Source organism: Sinohyriopsis cumingii, unplaced genomic scaffold, assembly GCF_028554795.1.
Source record: "Sinohyriopsis cumingii isolate HCF-2022 unplaced genomic scaffold, ASM2855479v2 utg001554l, whole genome shotgun sequence".
NCBI lineage: Eukaryota > Metazoa > Mollusca > Bivalvia > Unionida > Unionidae > Sinohyriopsis > Sinohyriopsis cumingii.
In genome coordinates this window covers 247,812-269,809 of record NW_028316017.1, presented here as the reverse complement: position 1 = coordinate 269,809, position 21,998 = coordinate 247,812, and the positions used below count along the sequence as shown (strand labels likewise).

The following is a 21,998-nucleotide window of genomic DNA, read 5'->3' as shown; positions in this document are numbered from 1 at the left end:
ATACAAACACACACAATATATTAAAATGACAGAAGTGATCAACTAAACCATGGTCTTTCATGCAGAGAGATCGGAATTCACATCTAGTAAAGTTTAACATTAATTAATATGTAGGATTTTTGTTTCTTTGCTTTTCTTTTTTTCTTGCTGACTTTGTGGATTTTTGTCAAGTTGTTGTGGTCAACTTGAAACAGAAATCATATTACTCACAGCAGGTTTTTCTTCTCTTTGCATGCTAAATTAACATTATTATTACCTGATTAGCAGCCAATAATTCCATGTCAGTATTATACTGAATCATCCACTGTCAATATTATATTAAATCACAAAACCTTTGTCAATATTGATTAAAAATAATGCTGTTTTGTAAATACAGAGACATTTTTCCTCCCTCCATCTATGCTGATGTTATCATGTGAATCATGCAATCTGATTCTTCAAATGTAATTTATTACTCGCTAGCCAGATCTGATTGTTCATTTTTATTTTAAAAGGAAACTCACTCACCCAGTGTGGCCTAGTACTGCAGTCTGATCATTGTGCATGCTGGATAACTCCTTCATACAGTGCATGCTCTACAAAAAATATGCTCTAAAAAAAGTCATGCTCGACAAAAACTAATTTCAAGTGGACTAGGTGCTTATGAACATTCCACTAATAAGTATGACTGCCAGGTAACTTTGATGTGCATACATTAGGGGAAAATATCATGAAATATTCATACAAAAGTATAAAGTCTTATAACACAATGTGAAGAGAGAAAGGAAAACAAATGCTCGTGACTAATCCTGTTTATTAATGTATAAATATATTAAAAATATTAGATCTCTGAATATTTAATATCTGAAATATAAATGATGTCAACTTGTATGCCATGTTCACAATTAACTTAAGCCATGCATAGCGGTAATGTGGCTGGAGGTCCTGTTGTGGGTCAGATAGGAAGGTAGACAATTATTAATCTTTTGTTTATGTGAAGAAGAAGTTTAATGAGGTATGGGTGAAAAAATGTATTATTTCCATTATATTATTTCCAAATATTTCCACAAAATGATTTACAAAGAAAAGGTAAAAGATAACAACAACAGTGATGTGATTATTAATTTCTTTACACAGCTTTTTGTCTCAACTGTGAGAGCATGGAGAAATATATAGTAATCACTTTTCTTCAACATTAATAATGTACAAATTTTGCATTAATGTTTTTTAAGGTCAGAAACATTGGTATTATTGAAAAGCCTACAGAGTAATGGATGCTGCTGAGATGCAGGGTAGAGTGGATCTTTTCTTTAATTTTATTTTTAAGGACAATTTGGTTTTAAGGAGAAGACCCTTTGTGCTTGTGTGCATTCTCATTTGAATACAGCATATCCTCAGATTTGCCAGGGAAATAGATTGGGGTCTTAGACATTCTCTCTAATCATGAGTTCAAACAAACTGTGTAGTCTTATTGTAGAACTTAAATAGGAGATGGTACTTCTGGGTCAAAGTCATTCACATTTTGGAGTGCATTATACACAGCTGCATATGGTATAATGGCATTAGGTGGCAATGACCAGTCGATTAATGCTTGCTTGATCCAATACTCTAAAACAAAATATTGCTCTGTAAACTTCTTTTCAAGATACACGTTTATAAAAAATCAATTCTAATATTTGGTTCAACATGAAAACTTTACAATAGAAATTTTTTTATGTGATGTACTGACCAAACTATTCATGCTAATCAGCAGAAAAATGCTAGCTTTAAATGTGGAATTCCGAGTAATATGCATTTGAGGTTATAATATATATATATATATTCATTCCCTTTTTTCCAGATCACTCTTGTAAATGTAAGTTATATCATCAGATTTGTTTTACAAACAGTAACAACATAATATTTTAAATGCGAAACCGTTGGTGTAAATATCCAAGTAGCAATTTAAAATCTTTCATTTGGTTTCAGAACATTTCCCTGAAAATCTGCATGTATAATCTACATTCTCTGGGTGCCAGTATTTTAGAAGCATCAACAAAATTGTTGCAGAAGTAAACAAGCATAAGTAAAACACAATGAACACATAGGATTCATTTTGTTTGTGGCATGATTGCCCATCCCGTTTCTGATCAAAGCCAACTTTGTGGCTTGTTAAGCTTCGGCATGACATGTAATACAAAGTATATTGATGCACAGATATTCATGGAGGCATGCCATGTTATGAGTCATAAATGTTGTCCGAATGATTATAAATATTTGTAGATTTTGAAGAATTTGTTGTTGTGATCTATATAGGAAACATGACTAATGATCATTATCAAGACAATGTGTTTTGATTTTGTTCAGTGCCATTTTTCAGCAGGCTATACATGACAATCAGTGTACTTGATGGAGGAAGAAACACCAACCAATGAGAAGCTGCTAGCAAGCTTGTTCACAAGCCCACAATCGATGAGCAGAAATACAAACCCGCATGGATGGAGGAGAGATGTGAGAGATCTGTTAAGTTAAGCACATAGAACCACTTGAATAATTTGTAGATCTGAGACTACAAGACCCATGATTCATGCAGATAACAGGTCATTAACTGTACATCATTGGAAATCATTTGATATAAAATAGTACAAGACAGTGTACACATGAAGAAATTAACAGATCATAAAGTAAAACATAAACCGGGATGACCAAGTTCTCAGTAATAATTCTGTCGTAAGTTACGCTAACAATTGAAATTTTAGCTGACATTAAAACCAGCCATGTAATTCATACATTTCCATTTTGAAAGCATGCCTGTCTTGATAAATTGGTCTAAATATTTAATGCATATCTTGTATGCAAAGTAATCAGCATCTGGCAAGAAAAAGTTGTATCTTCATAAAAGAAACACAAAACTCATAACAATATATAACATTTGATTCTAAAATCATCTATAAAGTACAAAAGATCTAATGTATAACATCACTCATCTCAGTTTGTATACTACCTAACACCATTTAACAAATCATTGAACATTTACATCTGACTCTTTCCTGACTGCCAAATTTAATAATAATAATAATAATAATGTGGACTTAATACAGCACCTAATCTTAAGAAGCACTAAGTGCTTTACAGTATCAGACAACACATACAATGATATTCAATTAATTGATACAATTGAAGAATGCTCATGAGACTATTAGAATCTTTGCTGTGGTTTGGACTGAGACAAGGGAATCCCAATCAATGGGTTATATCATTTGTCTCCCCACAAGGCAATGCAAGTGAGGAAACAAATAATGTAACCCTGTGACTGGGATTTCCTTGTCTTGGTACAAACACCCACATAGATTATTTTTCTCACCCAACTTTTTCCAACTAAATTAAAACAACTCTGCATCCTTGCAATTTAGTTAGCAGATTCAAATCATAGTATTCATCAGGTGCTTCTCACTCTATGTAAAGGTCATCAGGCTTTGTACTACTCTTCTATGAAAATCTGAATAATTATCTAAGTGGAATCTAGCTGTATATGCCAGTCTTAGAAAAGGAAAAGAATAATCAAGAAAAAAGTTAGAATTGTTATGTGTTGAAAGTAATGTACAATGAGCATTGTGAGCCACGTGCTTTTGTTTATACTGCACATTAAAACAAATATGTTAATGAGAGCAATGGGGTAACCTTTCAAACCTAAGTACACAAGTTCTACGCATAAGAAAATAGAAGTATAAAATCATTTTTTGCATTATCACCTTTAATCAATGGACATCATATAAAATTGACAATAAATAATCGATATCTTTTCTACATTTATCTTGTAATTCTCATTGGTTCTAATTTGGAAAACCTTCACGGTAGGCAACATTATGATACTGTGCAGTTTAATATGCCTAATGGGAACAGTTCTAACAAAGTTAGCATTAACATCAGGAAATTTCAAATTCATGACTTTCTTTTTTAAAAGTAGCTCCTAGCACATGGACACCATGACTGAGATGACACATCTGAGATACCAGTCTGATAGGAAAACTAAGGTTAGCACAGCAGGTAGATTTATCTATTGCATGGGTGAGAAATAATGCATCTCAACACCAAGATGTCATGCGACATCAATACAAGCACACAATTCCAGCAAGCTGCACATTCTAGTAAGATTTACCTATTTCATGATACCATATATTTTCTCTCCATTAAAAAATTTCAAGTGCAAATACTTATGACCATGCTTAGAACCATATCTGTTTATTTAAAAGACTACCATTGTTTGCAAGATATCTTCCAAGAAGTAAGGTCATATTGTGGTTGTTGGTGTTGCAATTTTGAGATAGATTATTCTTAAAAATGATGTGTTTTAAACAGACATTGCATATGCACTGGCAGATTTGGATCTATGCAGTTCATTAATCATTAGAACAATGTAATCCCTGATATGCAGTTGCTTTATGCAATGAAAAATCAGGGCCAATGTTGTTTGCAGTCTGTCTTGAATTAAAATATGGTATTTCCCAACATAAAAAATAGATTACAACATATAATATGATTGATTTTACTTATAAAATCACAGTGAAATTTTATATATATATATATATATATATATATATATATATATATATATATATATATATATATATACTACTTTTGTTGATAATTTAAACTTAAATGATACATTTTAAGGATACTAATGTTCTATTTATTTTAATTTTGTTGTGGAAAAAAAAAAACTGCCATTTAACAGAGACAACTTTAATACTGGTCAGAATTTTGATAATTATCTTTCTAAAATTCACTAGTTTGTAAGCGTGTTCACTATAAGATACGATCCTTTGCATGATATGGTATTGATGTTCAAAGCATCCAATTCATAAGAAAGCAGATGCCTATCACTACAGACAGCATGGTTCCTGCAGATAACGTTCTGGAAGCGGCTGAAAACTGGAAGTTTTTGAGGACCTGTCTGCCATTTAGCCTCTGAACTGGTCTGTAGTTATGGTCTATGGTGCCATAGGTCACAGGTATTGATGGCTTTGGAATGTTGTGAAGATCCCGCAATTCCTGGAGCTGTGAATGAAATCAAGACAGGAGCTTAGATTCTGAATTTTCTGAGGACTTTTCTATATCAAATTAAAGTTATGAATATGGAAGATGAACAGAAATCTGAAATGTCTTTGTGCCTTTTTATCCATATATTGAATTAAATATTTGTTTGCATGCACCATTGTAGATGAAAATCCACAGACTGCAATACATTACAATACAATCAATACATTAAAATACAATCAATATGCTACAATACAATCAACATGTTACAATATAATCAATACATTGCAATACAATAAATGTATTACAGTATAATCAATATGTAACAATTCAATCGATATATAACAGTTCAATCAACATGTTTCAATACTATCAATACATAACACATAGCAATTGACTCATTAACATGTATTTTAATTATATGAAAAGGACGGTGAAACTGTAAATAAAATAGTTGCATGACAAAGACTATTTCATCCATTCAAACCTCTCCTCCAACACTGAGTCAAAACTATATATTTTCAACACCAATGCAGATTAACACCAAAAAGAAAACCATGGAAATTACACCAATAAGGCTAATCAAGCAAATCCCAAATATGTATAAAGAAAATAGCAAAGTGGTCCACTAACTGAATATTTTGCCACAAATATACTTGCATTCCAAAACTGCCATGTAGGAACCCATGCAGTCCTAGCTAAACACTGAACTTGAATGTAATCTGAAATCCATCTGGAACAAAGTTTCTCTGCACAAAACTTCCCCAAAGTATACCATAAGCAGACTTGCATTTATGACACCTTTATTTATAACAATGTGACACAGTAGGATAATTTATCCCTATCTCTGTTATTCAAACCATTCACCCTATGACCTATCATAAGAAATTGTTTAGTGCTACCTTAATCTGTATCATTTATTGGTCTCTTGACCCTCAGTCAGTACACCAGGACTGATAACTAAATCAAGTGATGATTACTTTTTCCAGTACAACAGATGTTAAACAAAAGGTGTTTTATCAAAGCAAAAGTTTACTTATAATTGAAAATAATATTGACAAGATGATGCGTGTTTAAAAAATTCTCGTATGACCCTCATGTAAAAGAAAAGATCCAGACAATAAATGGCATGGAAAATTAAACATTGATGTAACTTAAAGTGTGACAGGAAGTTAGACCACTTGTTATTATTCGTTATTTCAACAGGTTACATTGGGTACCAGTTTTGAGGAGGGAGGGGTATATTGGTACCAGTGCTGAAGAGGGAAGGGTACATTGGGTACCAGTTTTGAAGAGGGAGGGGTACATTGGATACCAGTTTTGAAGAGGGAGGGGTACATTGGGTGCCAGTTTTGAAGAGGGAGGGGTACATTGGGTACCAGTTTTGAAGAGGGAGGGGTATATTGGTACCAGTGTTGAAGAGGGAGGGGTAGATTGGTACCAGTGTTGAAGAGGGAGGGGTAAATTGGGTACCAGTTTTGAAGAGAGAGGGGTACATTGGGTACCAGTTTTGAAGAGGGGGCTGTACATTGGATACTGAAGATAATAATATAAGATCACGCCATTGCTTGTATTGTCAGTATGGAATGCATCTTTTTTAATTTTTCAGTACTTTAGTCAGAAAATGTTATGATAAATCACAGAATGCAGTCTCGGCATATTTTTATACAAATGATTGTCATCATCTCAGCAGTCACTTTAAACTATTGTAAAATGTCATAAATGCTGATTATTCAATAGTGTATAATCATTCAATAGTGTATAATCATGCAATAGTGTATGTTGTTGTTGTTGTTGTTGTTGTAGGGTTTAACGCCATTTTTCAGCACAAGATAGGCTATACACGGCGGCCAGTATAATTGGTGGAGGAAGAACCCTGGAAAAATCCGGGAAGAACCACCGACCCACGAGAAGCTACTGGCAGGCTTTCTCACGTACCCACGTTAGCCGAGCCTGAGACTCGAACTCATGCAGACAGAGGTGAGATGGCAGTGATCCGTAACAGTGAGCGCTTTAGACCACTCGGCCACTCGGAGCCCCAATAGTGTATGTGATGTGATGTGATTTGGATTTTTAACGTAGCTTTAACAATTTTTCAGTCATATCGCTACGATGTCTGCAATGTGGCAGTTTATAGTGATGTCTAGCACTGGAGCATCATGCCCCAGACATGTAGCATGATGTCCCACCCAGTCACATTATCCTGACACCGGGCCAACCAGTCCTAACACTAACCTCTTAATGCTGAGTGCCAAGCGAGGCAGCTGTTAGTACCGTTTATGTAAGTCTTTGGTATGACTTGGCCGGGGATCGAACCCACGACCTCCCGCATCCGAGGCGGACACTCTAACCACTAGGCCACTGGAGCGGTACAATAGTGTATAATAATTCAATAGTGTATAATCATGCAATAGTGTATAATCATTCAATAGTGCATAATCATGCAATAGTGCATAATCATTCAATAGTGTATAATCATGCAATAGTGTATAATCATTCAATAGAGTATAATCATTCAATAGTGCAGACTCATTCAATAGTGTATAATCATACAGTAGTGCGTAGTGCATAATCATACAATAGTGTGTAATCATTCAATAGTGCATAATCATACAACAGTGTGTGATCATACAATAGTGCATAATCATTCAATGTGTGTTGGCATCCGTTAGTCTCAAGATGTCCCAGTTGGTGGTTGTGCAGTGTCTGCTGTGGCTAAGTAGTCCAATGTGGGAGTGGCAGTCCCTGCTGCACTTGCTGCACTTGAAGGTTGTGTCAGGTGTTGGTTGAAGCTGCTTCTTCTTCCTCTGCGATCGTCTTTCATCAGCTTGCAAGCGTTGCTTGTCGTGCTTACGGACATCCTTGAAGCGGAGATGTGGCCGTCCGATTGACCTTTTGCCAGAGGTGAGTTCCGAATAAAGAATGTCTTTGGGGATCCGTCCATCATCCATCCGACGTACATGGCCCAGCCATCTGATGCAGCATTGGCGGAGGAGTGTGATCATGCTGGGAATCTTGGCACGCTTGAGCACCTCATTGTTTGTTACTCAATCACTCCAGGTGATCCCGAGTATGCGTTGGAGGCATCGCATGTGAAAGGCGCTCAGTCTTTTCTCTTGTGAGGCATACAGAGTCCAGGTTTCACTGGCATACATGAGAGCGCTTAGCACGCCTGCATGGTACACTGTGATCTTAGTGTTCATGGTCAGCATGCTGTTGTTCCACACTCTCTGCGACAACCTGGAGAGAGTTGTTGATGCCTTTCCGATCCGCTTGTTGAGCTCAGCATCTAGCAAGAGGTTGTTGGTGATGGTAGAGCCGAGATACATGAACTGACTCATGATGATGCTTGAGGGGTCCGCGTCCTGAACCATCACGTTTGTTTTCTTTAGGCTTATGGTTAACCCAGACTCATCACATGCTTTAGCAAAGCGGGCCATCAGGTGCTCAAGCTCAGCTTCTGTGTGGGTGGCTAGAGCAGCATCGTCTGCAAAGAGCATGTCCCTGATGGTTACTTCACGATCTTTGCTCTTTGCCTTCAGTCGTGCCAGGTTGAACAGTCTGCCGTCTGATTGTGTGTGCAGGTAAATCCCTTATGTGGACATCCCAAAGGCGTGCTTGAGCAGGACTGTGAAGAAGATGCCGAAGAGCATGGGGGCAAGGACACAGCCCTGTTTAACTCCACTGCGGATGTCAAAAGGGTCGGATGTTGAGCCATTGTACTGCACTGTGCCTTTCATGTCATCGTGGAAGGACTGGATCATGCTTAGCAGCTTTGGAGGGCAACCAATTTTCGCCAGGATTGTGAAGAGTCCGTCTCTGCTGACCAGATCGAATGCCTTGGTGAGGTCTGTAAAGGCCAGGAAGAGGGGTCTGTGTTGTTCTCTGCATTTTTCCTGCAGTTGCCTGACAGAGAAGATCATGTCCATTGTGGACCTCTCTGCGTGGAACCCGCACTGCGACTCTGGGTAAACTCTGTCAGCAAGCGTCTGCAGTCTGTTCAGGATGACGCGTACGAAAACTTTACCCACGATGCTGAGAAGTGATATGCCCCTGCAGTTGTTGCAGTCACTTCTGTCGCCCTTGTTCTTGTACAGGGTTATGATGTTAGCATCTCTCATGTTCTGAGGCACTGCCCCCTCATCTCAGCACTGGCAGAGAAGGTCATGCAGGTGTGTGAGAAGCATGCTACATCCACACTTGATGAGTTCTGCTGTGATGCCATCCTTCCCTGGGGCTTTACCTAGGGACAGTTTCTCTAAGGCCTTCTTTAGTTCATCTACAGTAGGTTTCTCGTCCAGTTTGGCCATAGAAGGGAGGTTTTCAATGGCGTTGAGGGCATCATTGTTCACGTGGTTCTCTTTGGAGTATAGTTCAGAGTAGTATTCCACCCAATGCTCCATCTGCTTGCCCTTGTTGTGGATGGTATCGCCTGTGGCAGACTTCAGTGGTGCTGTCAGTTTCTTCGTGGGACCCATTGCTTTCTTTATGCCATCGTACATGCCTCTGATGTTTCCAATATCTGCTGCTGACTGGATACTCTGATAGAGCTGAAGCCAGTATTCATTGGCACACTGCTATGCTAATCTCTGCACTTTGCTTCTGGTAGACCTGTATGCCTGTAGTGTCTCCTGACAGGAGGATCGCTTGTATTGCAGGTGAGCACTGCGACGCTCTTCTATTGCTGGCATGAGTGTGGTAGAGTTAGCCTCAACCCAGTCATTGTTCTTTGATTGCTTCTTACCAAAGATCCATGTGGCTGTGCTGTTTACAGTCTCTCTTATGTAATTCCATCTTTCTTTGGCACTGCCGTTGGGGGGTTGTGAGTCAAACGTCTTGGAAAGAGCATATGTGAATTCCTCAGCCTTGTCTGGATATGATGTCTTGCTCACATCAATGCGTGGTTGACCCTCTTGCCTAGAGCGGTGGATCTTCTTTGGCTGAAGCTTCATTTTGCAGCACACCAGCGAGTGGTCGGTGTTGCAGTCAGCACTGTGGAAGGTACGGGTAAGAAGCACACCCTTCATGGCTGACCGTCTTGTAATGATCAAGTCCAGCTGGTGCCAGTGCTTAGACCGGGGATGGCTCCAAGACACTTTGTGCTGTGGCTTTGTCTGACAGAATGAATTGGTGATGCTGAGTTCATGGTACGAGCACATCTCTAGAAGGCGCTGCCCATTCTCATTCATCTTCCCAACGCCAAACTTGCCAAGACAGGAGGACCAAGAGTCATGATCGGCACCCACCCTATCATTGAAGTTGCCCAGCAAAATCAAGTTCTCTTCCTTGGGAATTTTGTCGATGAGTGAGTTTAAGTCATCATAAAACTCATCCTTGGTATCTGTGGCAGGTCTTAGTGTGGGAGCGTAAACACTGATCAGGTTGACAGGCCCGTTTGTGGTGTGGAGGCGGAGGGATAGCAGTCTTTCATTTTCTTGTTGGCAGGGTTCTATCATTCCCAGCAGAGTGTTCCTGACAGCGAATCCAACACCAAACTCTCTGGCTTCATCTGCACTCTTTCCTTGCCAGAAGAAGGTGTAGTTCTTTTCTCTGAGGGACCCAGAATCTGGTAGTCGTGTCTCCTGTAGTGAGGCGATGTTGACCTGGAGCCTTGCAAGTTCGTTGTTGATGACTGAAGTCTTACGAACATCACTGATTGTCTGGAGATCATCTGAAAGCCCAGTCAGCATGGTCCAGACATTCCAGGTAGCTAGCTTGAGGATTGAAGTCTTCTTTTTTATTTTTATTTTGTTATTTCTTGGTGCAGTAGTTGCAGTCTGCTTGTCAGGTAGTCGCATACCTTAAGCCTTACGCACCCAGCAAGGCAGGCGAACTGTGGCGGGACGGCACCTTATTGGCTGGGGACTGCCCAGCTTGAGGCGGGCGGTAGCTGTCCAGTGAAACATGTTGGTCTCTCCCACCATCAGAAGCAACCCCTGGCGTCTGGCTCTACGCCAATCGAGCAGTGACTTATAACCGGTAAACTGCTGCTTCCCGTGTTGTGTCGATGCTATGGAGTGAAGCTGGAGTGTCCTCTCCAGGGCGCAAGCCTGGGCAGGGTGATATGGAGAATCAACTGTTGCCCATGCAGCTGATCCCCCCTCTCCATGCAGCTGATGGATCCATGGGAAACGACAAGCCGATACGTCATGGCACCAGCTGCATCGCAGAAGTTGCCGAGATGACACTGAAATCAATGCCAAGTCACCTTAGGGACTCCAACTCTGGATTTTCTGTTGGGGTTTACTCCATTAGCCTTTCCCCTGAGAGGGTATAGTCGCAAGGCAGTGAAGGTTTGAAATCGGAGTTTACCTTCTCCTAGATGGGTGACAACCCAAGGTTAACGAGCACCATCTGCCCGAAGCATCTGGTTTTGAGGCGCCAGAAGCTCACCTGTCATCCATTCTCCAGTCAGTTTAAACAGGTTTCACCACTCGTGAAGGCCTGGAGCTGGATTTGGTTGTTAGAGGCTCTATCAGACGCAAGCCATTGGGAGATTTCCATGGGAAGTGGGTGCTTATCTCTCACAACCGCCCCTGGTGATGACAATCCTTGAAACCCAATCATACATTTCATTTTGTGTCTGTCTTTTGATGCAATCATTCAATAGTGTGTAATCATTCAATAGTGTGTAACCAATCATCAAATAGTGTATAATCATACAATAGTGTATAGTCATTCAATAGTGTATAATCATCAATAGTGTATAATCATTCAATAGTGTATAATCATACAGTAGTGTATACTCATTCAATAGTCTATAATCATACAGTAGTGTGTAATCATTCAATAGTGTGTAACCATTCAATAGTGTATAGTCATTCAATAGTGTATAATCATTTAATAGTGTATAGTCATTCAATAGTGTATAAGCATTCAATAGTGTATAATTGCAATGCCAGTAGCAGGTACAGGAAAGTAACATTTCCATTGGTCAGAATGTTATCACGTGATCAAAATGAATTGCGTTCATTTCTGTATGAACTGTAAGGAAAAATACTTTTCCACTTCTATAAATAGAATCATGTGTACAGCATAAGATAAATACCAACAACATTCTAACAAACAAACAAAAAATAATTGAATAATTTTGGCTTCCATTGGTTGAAAGACTGGTATTATGATGACCTTATTACAATCAAGCTGGACATCCCAAGTGCTATAAATAGCTACGTAACAGAAAAACCCCAAACATGTATTACTATGCTCAATTAAGATTTCTGTTTTTTAATGATGCAAACAAAACAACATAATAAATAATTAAAATTTCAATTATAAGAGTTTAACATTTTTTCTGAGTTTATCATGGTATAAACTGTCAGTTGCCGACTCACTAAACTTACATAACGCCCTTCAGGTGGTATTTGCCATGTGAGCTGGCAACTGACAGTTTATACCACGATGAACTCAGAAAAAACGTTAAACTCTTACATAGTCATTCAATAGTGTATAATCATACAATAGTGTATAATCATTGAATAGTGTATAATCATTCAATAGTGTATAATCATACAGTAGTGTATACTCATTCAATAGTCTATAATCATTCAGTAGTGTATAATCATACAATAGTGTATAATCATTCAATAGTGTATAATCATTCAATAGTGTATAATCATACAATAGTGTATAATCATTCAATAGTGTATAATCATTCAATAGTGTATAATCATACATTTCATTTTGTGTCTGTCTTTTGATGCAATGCACCTCTGATTTTACCTTTCCCATGCTGTGAAAATGTTGGTCATTTTACTATAATTAGGGGTGGGGGAGAATTAAAAAAGTAAATTACTTTACCACCCAAAAAATATTCATAGAAACAAATTTAGCAACAGTGACAATTTTGAAAAACATTTGAAAACTTTGTCAGCATCTGATACCAATGCCTTTTCAAAGACAAAGGTAGAGTTTTCATTTTCATCTAATGTCACATCTACTTAAATTAACCAGATACAAAAATAAATCAACACTAATTAAACATACTGCTACATCTGAACAGCAATGTCTTTTCAGCCAGTACCAGGGCCCCGAGTGGCCGAGTGGTCTAAAGCGCTCACCATTACGGATCACTGCCATCTCACCTCTGTCTGCGTGAGTTCGAGTCTCAGGCTCGGCTAACGTGGGTACGTGAGAAAGCCTGCCAGTAGCTTCTCATGGGTCGGTGGTTCTTCCCGGGGTTTTCCAGTGTTCTTCCTCCACCAATTATACTGGCCGCCATGTATAGCCTATCTTGTGCTGAAAAATGGCGTTAAACCCTACAACAACAACAACAACAACAATCAGCCAGTACCTGCTTTTCAGAAATGGAGACAGGCTCTGTAAAAATGGTCCAGGTAACAACCTCGGTACACGGTGGTGTGGTTAGGCTTCCTTTGTAGCGGAAAAATTGCAAGTTTTCTTGGTTTATTGGTAGTAGTTGCATCAGTTTGATGAAGCTGGTGTCAGTGCTCTCCCCTGTAAACATAGAGAGATAAATAAATGTCTATTTTGTTTACTTTTGTTTTTAAAAGTATCAGCTTGGAAGCTAAAATGACATTTAGTAAGTGGAGCTAAAGCTGCAAAGATCTAGATCACTGCTCTTTTTATCTAAACAACATTAATTTAGTAAACTCTTGGAATACTCACAGGTTTAATACAAAAACTGTAATAATATAGTATTTGCACACACCCCCCATTTGTTTATAAACCCCTACCACTCTTAAAAATGAAAAGAATTGATGATATCAATAATGCACATATCTTTGTTATTTCATCCATCAATTTATAATTTCTAACCTGTTTGTCACTAGGAGGTCCTTAACACTGTCAACTTATCTGCATTTAAAACTAAACAGAAGTTTTCAATGTAAAGAAGCAGACATACTGTTCACTGTCTTTTTCTGATTTATAGAATAGACTATTTCTAGACCACAGTTATGTATGTTACTGGACTGTAACACAATTGATTTTTACAAAAACTGTCTTAAAATTAATGCTCTAAAAATTAAAATGAACACTTTATCTGTCACAAATGGGCTTAACCAGAACAAGCTTTTCTAGTCGATAATAAAGAAATAATGTTTGGATTAGAAACTTTCTTAGTTATTCAGCTCATGAAATCTTAAATGATGCAAGATTTTACAAGTACACAACAGCTGTAAATTTTCTGTTTCCATGTGTCCAAAATATATCTTATTCACAATCATAGTATGTTACAGTTGTTACACACCCCTCAGTCATAAAAAATTAATGTACATACCAGCAGTAAAAAATATTAATGTACATACCAGCAGTAAAAAAAATGAGATTTGGTTTATGACTTAAGATAAGTTCATTGTTGAAAGGTTGTTATGTTAAGCAGTTTCTTTTCTACAGTTATGTTTACAATTTTTATTAATTTAATCAAACTGAAAATTTACAGTATAAAATAAAATAACATAATGATTTGGATCACCTGATGACAACACATGTTCTGTAATTGTCCTTCTATCAGATCACAAATACAGCTTTGAAAATAGTAGCAAATTCTGCCAGTCATTATTTTGATGTGTGGATCTTGCTAATTATTTGATGTGTGGATCTTGCTAATTATTTGATATGTGGATCTTGCTAATTATTTGATGTGTGGATCTTGCTAAGTATTTCATGTGTGGATCTTGCTAATTATTTGATGTGTGGATCTTGCTAATTATTGGATGTGTGGATCTTGCTAATTATTGGATGTGTGGATCTTGCTAATTATTGGATGTGTGGATCTTGCTAATTATTTGATGTGTGGATCTTGCTAATTATTTCATATGTGGATCTTGCTAATTATTGGATTTGTGGATCTTGCCAATTTTTTCATGTGTGGATCTTGCTAATTATTTGATATGTGGATCTTGCTAATTATTTGATGTGTGGATCTTGCTAATTATTTCATGTGTGGATCTTGCTAATTATTTGATGTGTGGATCTTGCTAATTATTTGATGTGTAGATCTTGCTAATTATTTGATGTGTGGATCTTGCTAATTATTGTTAATTATTTGATATGTGGATCTTGCTAATTATTTGATATGTGGATCTTGCTAATTATTTAATGTATGGATCTTGCTAATTATTTGATGAGTGTATCTTGCTAATTATTTGATGGGTGGATCCTGCTAATTATTTGATATGTGGATCTTGCTAATTATTTGATATGTGGATCTTGCTAATTATTTGATGTATGGATGTTGCTAATTATTTCATGGGTGGATCTTGCTAATTATTTGATGTGTGGATCTTGCTAATTATTTGATATGTGGATCTTGCTAATTATTTGATGTGTGGATCTTGCTAATTATTTGATGTGTGGATCTTGCTAATTATTTGATGTGTAGATCTTGCTAATTATTTGATATGTGGATCTTGCTAATTATTTGACGTGTGCATCTTGCTAATTATTTGATGTGTGGATCTTGCTAATTATTGCTAATTATTTGATATGTGGATCTTGCTAATTATTTGATATGTGGATCTTGCTAATTATTTGATGTATGGATGTTGCTAATTATTTCATGGGTGGATCGTGCTAATTATTTGATGTGTGGATCTTGCTAATTATTTGATATGTGGATCTTGCTAATTATCTGATGTGTGGATGTTGCTAATTATTTGATATGCAGATCTTGCTAATTATTTGACTTATTCAAGCTCTTGATGATATAAACCCTAATTTCAAGTTTGATTCATGCAGGGTCTAAAATATGTCTTACAGGGTGGAAACAAGATCAGCCAATCTGAATCAAGATCAGTTCATAAATATTGGATCAGAAATATTGTTTCCAGGGTGGAAACAAGATCAGTCAATCAGATGCTAGATCAACAGCTTCCAGATAAAGTGTGAAGTTTACATATTTTCTCACAAATTATAGAAATCAAATCTGGATCAGTCTGGTTAGAATTACTACAAAAACACCCAACATTTCACTTTCAAGTACAACTAACTGTCAATGATAGTAATTCTATCTTTTCTAAAGCACTGTTTGTTTCTTTCTGAAAAGAGTTTATTCACCAACCCTGTATTTTATCTCATTGAGCTGTTTTTGAATTTAACTATGAATCATGAAAGACATTATTCTCATACAAGTTTCAACAAATTTCAAATTTCAACTTGGAGAAGTTGAAAAAGAAAATAGATATGACTACAAAACAATTAATGACTAAATGATATGATACGAAATAACAAATTTACAAAATTCTTCTATGATCCAAACAGTTATGAAAATCATAGTCACAAATTCTGACAAATTATATTTATATCTTGTGATACAATGAAATATATTTTAACTTAATATTACCATAATATACTACATCAGCACTTTTTTGCAGTAAGATTTCATAGGGATCACTGTCAGCAGAGCTCACCTGAAATTGTGTAAACATGTACATCAGACAATGTTCAGATTAATTACTGAAATTGACACATTGAAATTGACATCTGTACATGAGAAATGATGAGGAGATCAAAATATCACAGATGTAAATTAAATGTTCAAACTTGACCTTACTGATGACGAAATTAATGTGTCCATTAAAATTTTTAAAATATCTCCCATGTCCGAAGCTGACATCATCTAATTTTTTTCTTCATACAACAATGCTTGTTCGAAGATGACAGATTGCCCCTGGGCAAGGAAATTTACTTTAATTGCCTCAATAAATAACCCACATGTGTTGCTATACCATGAAGTATCAAATCAAATCAAGATAAAGAATGATTGTCAGTTTCAGAGTTTTAAAACTAAGTGTAATTTTTATGAATCAAAAGTGATTTTTATCAACAGAAATTTTCATGCATTCATTGCATCTTTTGGCAATGTTCCGGTATTACCATAGTTGTACTACCTGTAGTCATACGTGCAGTAATGGCATTAAATCACTGTATGTTTTTTATTTCCATATCAAAGTAAAATTCCAGTGCTACTCATTTGCCATGTATCCTACCACAATTTTAATTATTAAAAGTAAAATAATGATATCAGATAGATTATGAATTAATGTCATTCTTCTCATATAATATTCAATAGCAATCTCAGATTTATTTATATTCATTCTTTATTTTACACTTACCATATATACACACTAACAAGCCAAGTCCACCTGCAAACAACACAGACCCTGATTTGCCATTGCATAATGCACTGGCATATATTTTTTATCCCTCTGATCACTCCTAACAATCAACACAGACCCTGATTTTCTATTGCATAATGCACTGGCATATATTTTTTATCCTTCTGATTACTCCTAACAAACAACATAGACCCTGATTTGCCACTGCATAATGCACTGGCATGTTTTTAATTCCAATGATTACTTCTAACAACAACACAGACCCAGACTGGTCAGCACATTATGTGATGACAGATCATGATCTGTGCAGTTTGAAGTTAGACTCAACTTACAAGTGGGTATATTTGATAATTTTATTGTATATATATATATATATCTTTTGCGATTGAATTTGACTTCATTCACTTAGATATTAACTTTTTCCCGATGGCATATCACAAACGCAGGTATCAAAAAATGCATATACCTTGATATCAGTGAGAACACTAAAGAAGATATAATTATTGACCTTCAAGAAATGTACATCAGTAAAGTCCATAAATATTATCACATGACTACACCATTTTATGCATTGCATATAAAGAAGAAAGTGAAAATGACATTGCTTTGTTGTGCATATTTGCTTGGATTGATTTATCACTTAACAGGAATATACGTGAATGTGAACACTTGGAGTGTTTCTGTAATTTACCTTGAACATGAAGCCCAGTACCGCCAGGCCATCTGGATGCTTAACAGCCTCAGTAAAATTGCCATACTCATCTTTAAAGTGCACAATGTGTAGCTACAAGGAGATATTGAAATATTGATAACGTGGGACACTGTGTAGCTACAAGGAAATATTGGAATATTCATAATGTAGGACACAATAGGTAGCTACAAGGATGTATTGGAATATTGATAATGTGGGATACAATGTATAACTACAAGGAGATATTGGAATATTGATAACGTGGGACACAATGTGTAGCTACAAGGATATATTGGAATATTGATAATTTGAGTCAGAATGTGTAGCTATAAGGAGATATTGGAATATTAATAATAATGGGCACAATTTGTAGGTACAAGGAGATAATGGAATAAATATAGTTCGGGACACAATATGTAGCTGCAAGGAGATATGGGAATACTTAACAAGGGGCATAATGTGTAGCTACAAAGAGATATTGGAATATTGATAATGAGGGGTACAATGTGTAGCTACAAGAAGATATTGGAATATTGATAATTTGGGGCACAATGTCTAGGTACTATCAGATATTGGAATATTGATAATGTGGGACACAATGTGTAGGTACTATCAGATATTGATATATTGATAATTGGGGACACAATGTGTAGCTACAAGGATGTATTGGAATATTGATAATGTGGGAAACAATGTGTAGGTACTATCAGATATTGGAATATTGATAATGAGGGACACAATCTGTAACTACAAGGAGATACTGGAATATTGATAATAAGGAGCAAGAAATGCACAAGTACAAAATAGGCAAACAAAATAAAAACATGGACAAAAGTGCTGATAAGATAACATTTATAATATCACAATTTCAATATAAATTTTTTCGTCAAAAAAAGAACAGCCTTATTGCTTAACTGGAAGATCTAAACTCAATTTTGTTTTCTTCTTGTGCAAGATTGATGAAAGAGCAGGTTTTTTATATATAAATCCCAACCCTTATGATTGCAGATTGAGGCAATTTCTATACATACAATCCTGATTTCTTTTTAGCACAAAAACGTGACAAATTCTGTCATATGAATAGTTTTGATGAATTTGAATCAATCTAGGTTCAGCCATTCTAGAGAGAAGACCTAACAATTTTATGAAACCCACAATATATGGTGAGGTCAGCCACCCTGCCCAAAATTATGATATAACATAACATAAGCAACACTCATACAAAAGCTGATAAAATTTGGCTCAGCTGCTAAAAAGAAGAACTGGGTGTTATGGAAGTCACACTTTTTCCAGTTGCACCATCCCAAATAAAAGATTCCAGCCAAGGTTGATCAAATCTTGGATTAGCACCTCATGACAAAAAAAACTGAAAATAGGCTTTGTACATGGTTTCAATACTGCTGAGAAACAAAGCTACCATGACTGATCATAACTGACCCTTTGATTCTGGAGAAGAAACTGAAAATAAATTTGGCACATGCTTGCTATGGGTATCACACCATTGCTAGGAAAGCTAGTTTGAGCAAAACTGATTCAGTCATGCTAAAAAATTAGTTGAAAACATGTTTCCTACATGGAAGCTTAAGAAGCAATAGTTTCCAAGGGAACCAATGTGGACCAAAATATTGACAGGTCATGTCCAAAGAAATATTTTGACTGAGTGAAATCTGGAGAAGAAAGCAAAAATATGATATTTTTTTTACCAACTCACTGCAAAAGCAACATTTTTGCTAGAGGAGCCATCTTGAAAATAAATCTGGTCCAAGATGTAGACTGAAGAGTCCTACCAAGTTGAATACAATTTGGTTCAGGCATTCTGAGAAAATAATTGAAAATAAAGTTCTTTATGTAGTTGATATAGAAACAACACCCATCCGAGGGAAGAAAATCTGGTCATCTTATAAATTGCTCATACCAAGTTGTATCAAAATCATCTCAGTCATTTTATAGGGGAGGCTGAAAATATATTTTTCCACTAGTTGCTATGAAATCAATTCCTTTGCTAAGCAAGTCTTCTTGCAAATAAAACTAATCAAACATAACCTAAGAACATTACCATCTAGTTTGATTTAAAATGGCAGAAAGTGTGACTTCCATAACAACCAGTTCTTCTTCTCACTGTGGAGAAGAAGAAATTGGTATTCCATATAGTTTTACGAAAGCCACACTTAAATGTAATCCATCCCAAAGCCAGTTATAAGAAAGCATGTCCTACGAAACATTCCTATCACGTTTCATCAACACTGGATTAGCTGTTCATGAAAAACTGTTTAAAGTAGGCTTTCCAGATGGTTACAAAGGAAGCCACTCCATTTCTAGCTGAGTCACTCCCAATCTAAGTTTTATAGTGCATATCTTAAGAAACATTCCAACCAAGACTGGTCAAAACTGGCTCAGTTGCTCAGGAGAGGAAGTTGAAAATATGTTTTCCATATAGCTGGTAGGGGAGTCAAACTGACATTATTTAATAAAAATTGGCTTAATCATTTTGGCAAAGCTGAATACAAGTTATTGAATTGATTGTTATGGAAACCATGTGGATGCTAAGGGAATCATGTCAAATACATTTTTGGTAGAGCATGTCCAACAGAACACTCTAATACATACTACCCAACATCGCTCATCAGTTTTTATCGAGTCAAAAATAGCAAATGTGGAAGGACAGAGGAATGAATGATAGACACAGGGCTGTGGCATTGGTTTACATAGACATTTAGTGTGAGCTAACAACTAAGTTATGTAAAATAATGAAACTGAAATCATTTTATAATGGTCTACAAGATTTCATTTTATTTTTACATGTTTATAATAGTTATAATGAAGATATGACCATTTGTAACTTAGAATTTTACAATGTTAGTCCAGGCTCTGTTTTAGCATTTTTACAGAAAATGATGTAATGTAAAGCTATGAAAATTTTATATACTATATGAAGGTCATATATTTTGACATGTAAAGCGCAATTTTAAAAATAAGCTGTGTGCAGTGCTGATTACTTTGAAAAAATATGTATTAGATCAGCTGAACATTTATGGTATGACAATCATATTTATGCTGCTACAATGCGATATTGTTTAGATGTGCACTGTGATATTATTTGAATGTGTAATGTGATATTCTTTGAATGTGCAATGTGGTATTGTTTAAATGTGCACTGTAATATTGTTTTGATGTGCACTGTAATATTGTTTTGATGTGTACCGTGATATTGTTTAAATATGCACTGTAATATTGTTTTATTGTGTACTGTGATAGTTTAAATGTGTACTACAATATTGTTTTAATGTGTACTATGATACTGTTTAAATGTGAAGTCATATTGTTTAAATGTGTACCGTGATATTGTTTAAATGTGTACTATGATATTGTTTAAATGTGCACTGTGATATTGTTTTAATGTGTACTGTGATTTTGTTTTAATGTGCACTGTGATATTCTTTAAATGTGTATTGTCATATTGTTTAAATGTGCATGGTGATATTGTTTTAATGTGTACTATGATATTGTTTAAATGTGCATTGTGATATTGTCTTAATATGCACTGTGATTGTTTAAATGTGAACTATGATATTGTTTTAATGTGTACTGTCATATTGTTTAAATGTGCAATGTGATATTGTTTAAATGTGTACTGTGACAGTGTTTAAATGTGCAATGTGTTATTGTTTTAATGTGTATCGTGACAGTGTTTAAATGTGTACTGTGATATTGTTTAAATGTGTTCTGTGAAAGTGTTTAAATGTGCAATGTGGTATTGTTTAAATGTGTACTGTGACAGTGTTTAAATGTGTACTGTGATAGTTTAAATGTGTACCGTGATAGTGTTTAAATGTGCACTGTGAGATTGTTTAAATGTGTACCGTGATAGTGTTTAAATGTGTACTGTGACAGTGTTTAAATGTGTACTGTGATAGTTTAAATGTGTACCGTGATAGTGTTTAAATGTGTACTGTGACAGTGTTTAAATGTGCAATGTGGTATTGTTTAAATGTGTACTGTGACAGTGTTTAAATGTGCAATGTGGTATTGTTTAAATGTGTACTGTGATAGTGTTTAAATGTGTACTGTGATATTGTTCAAATGTGTACTGTGATAGTGTTTAAATGTGTACTGGCACAGTGTTTAAATGTGCACTGTGAGATTGTTTAAATGTGTACTGTGATATTGTTTAAATGTGTACTGTGACAGTGTTTAAATGTGTACTGTGATATTGTTTAAATGTGTACTGTGAT

General features: G+C 35.9%; 1 protein-coding gene across 1 annotated transcript in view; it reads right to left on the bottom strand.

Annotated features, from left to right (window-relative positions):
- Positions 1-775: 775 nt before the first annotated feature.
- LOC149771949 (uncharacterized) overlaps positions 776-21,998 on the bottom strand; it is a 130,988-nt gene continuing 109,765 nt past the window's right edge. Inside the window, exons 12-15 of the mRNA XM_089948043.1 lie at positions 17,767-17,859; positions 16,301-16,367; positions 13,289-13,452; positions 776-5,016 (exon numbers count right to left, since the gene is read on the bottom strand). Of these exons, the coding sequence (XP_089804169.1) occupies positions 4,804-5,016; positions 13,289-13,452; positions 16,301-16,367; positions 17,767-17,859 (537 nt within the window). The 3' untranslated portion in view covers positions 776-4,803. The remainder of the gene's footprint in view (positions 5,017-13,288; positions 13,453-16,300; positions 16,368-17,766; positions 17,860-21,998) is intronic.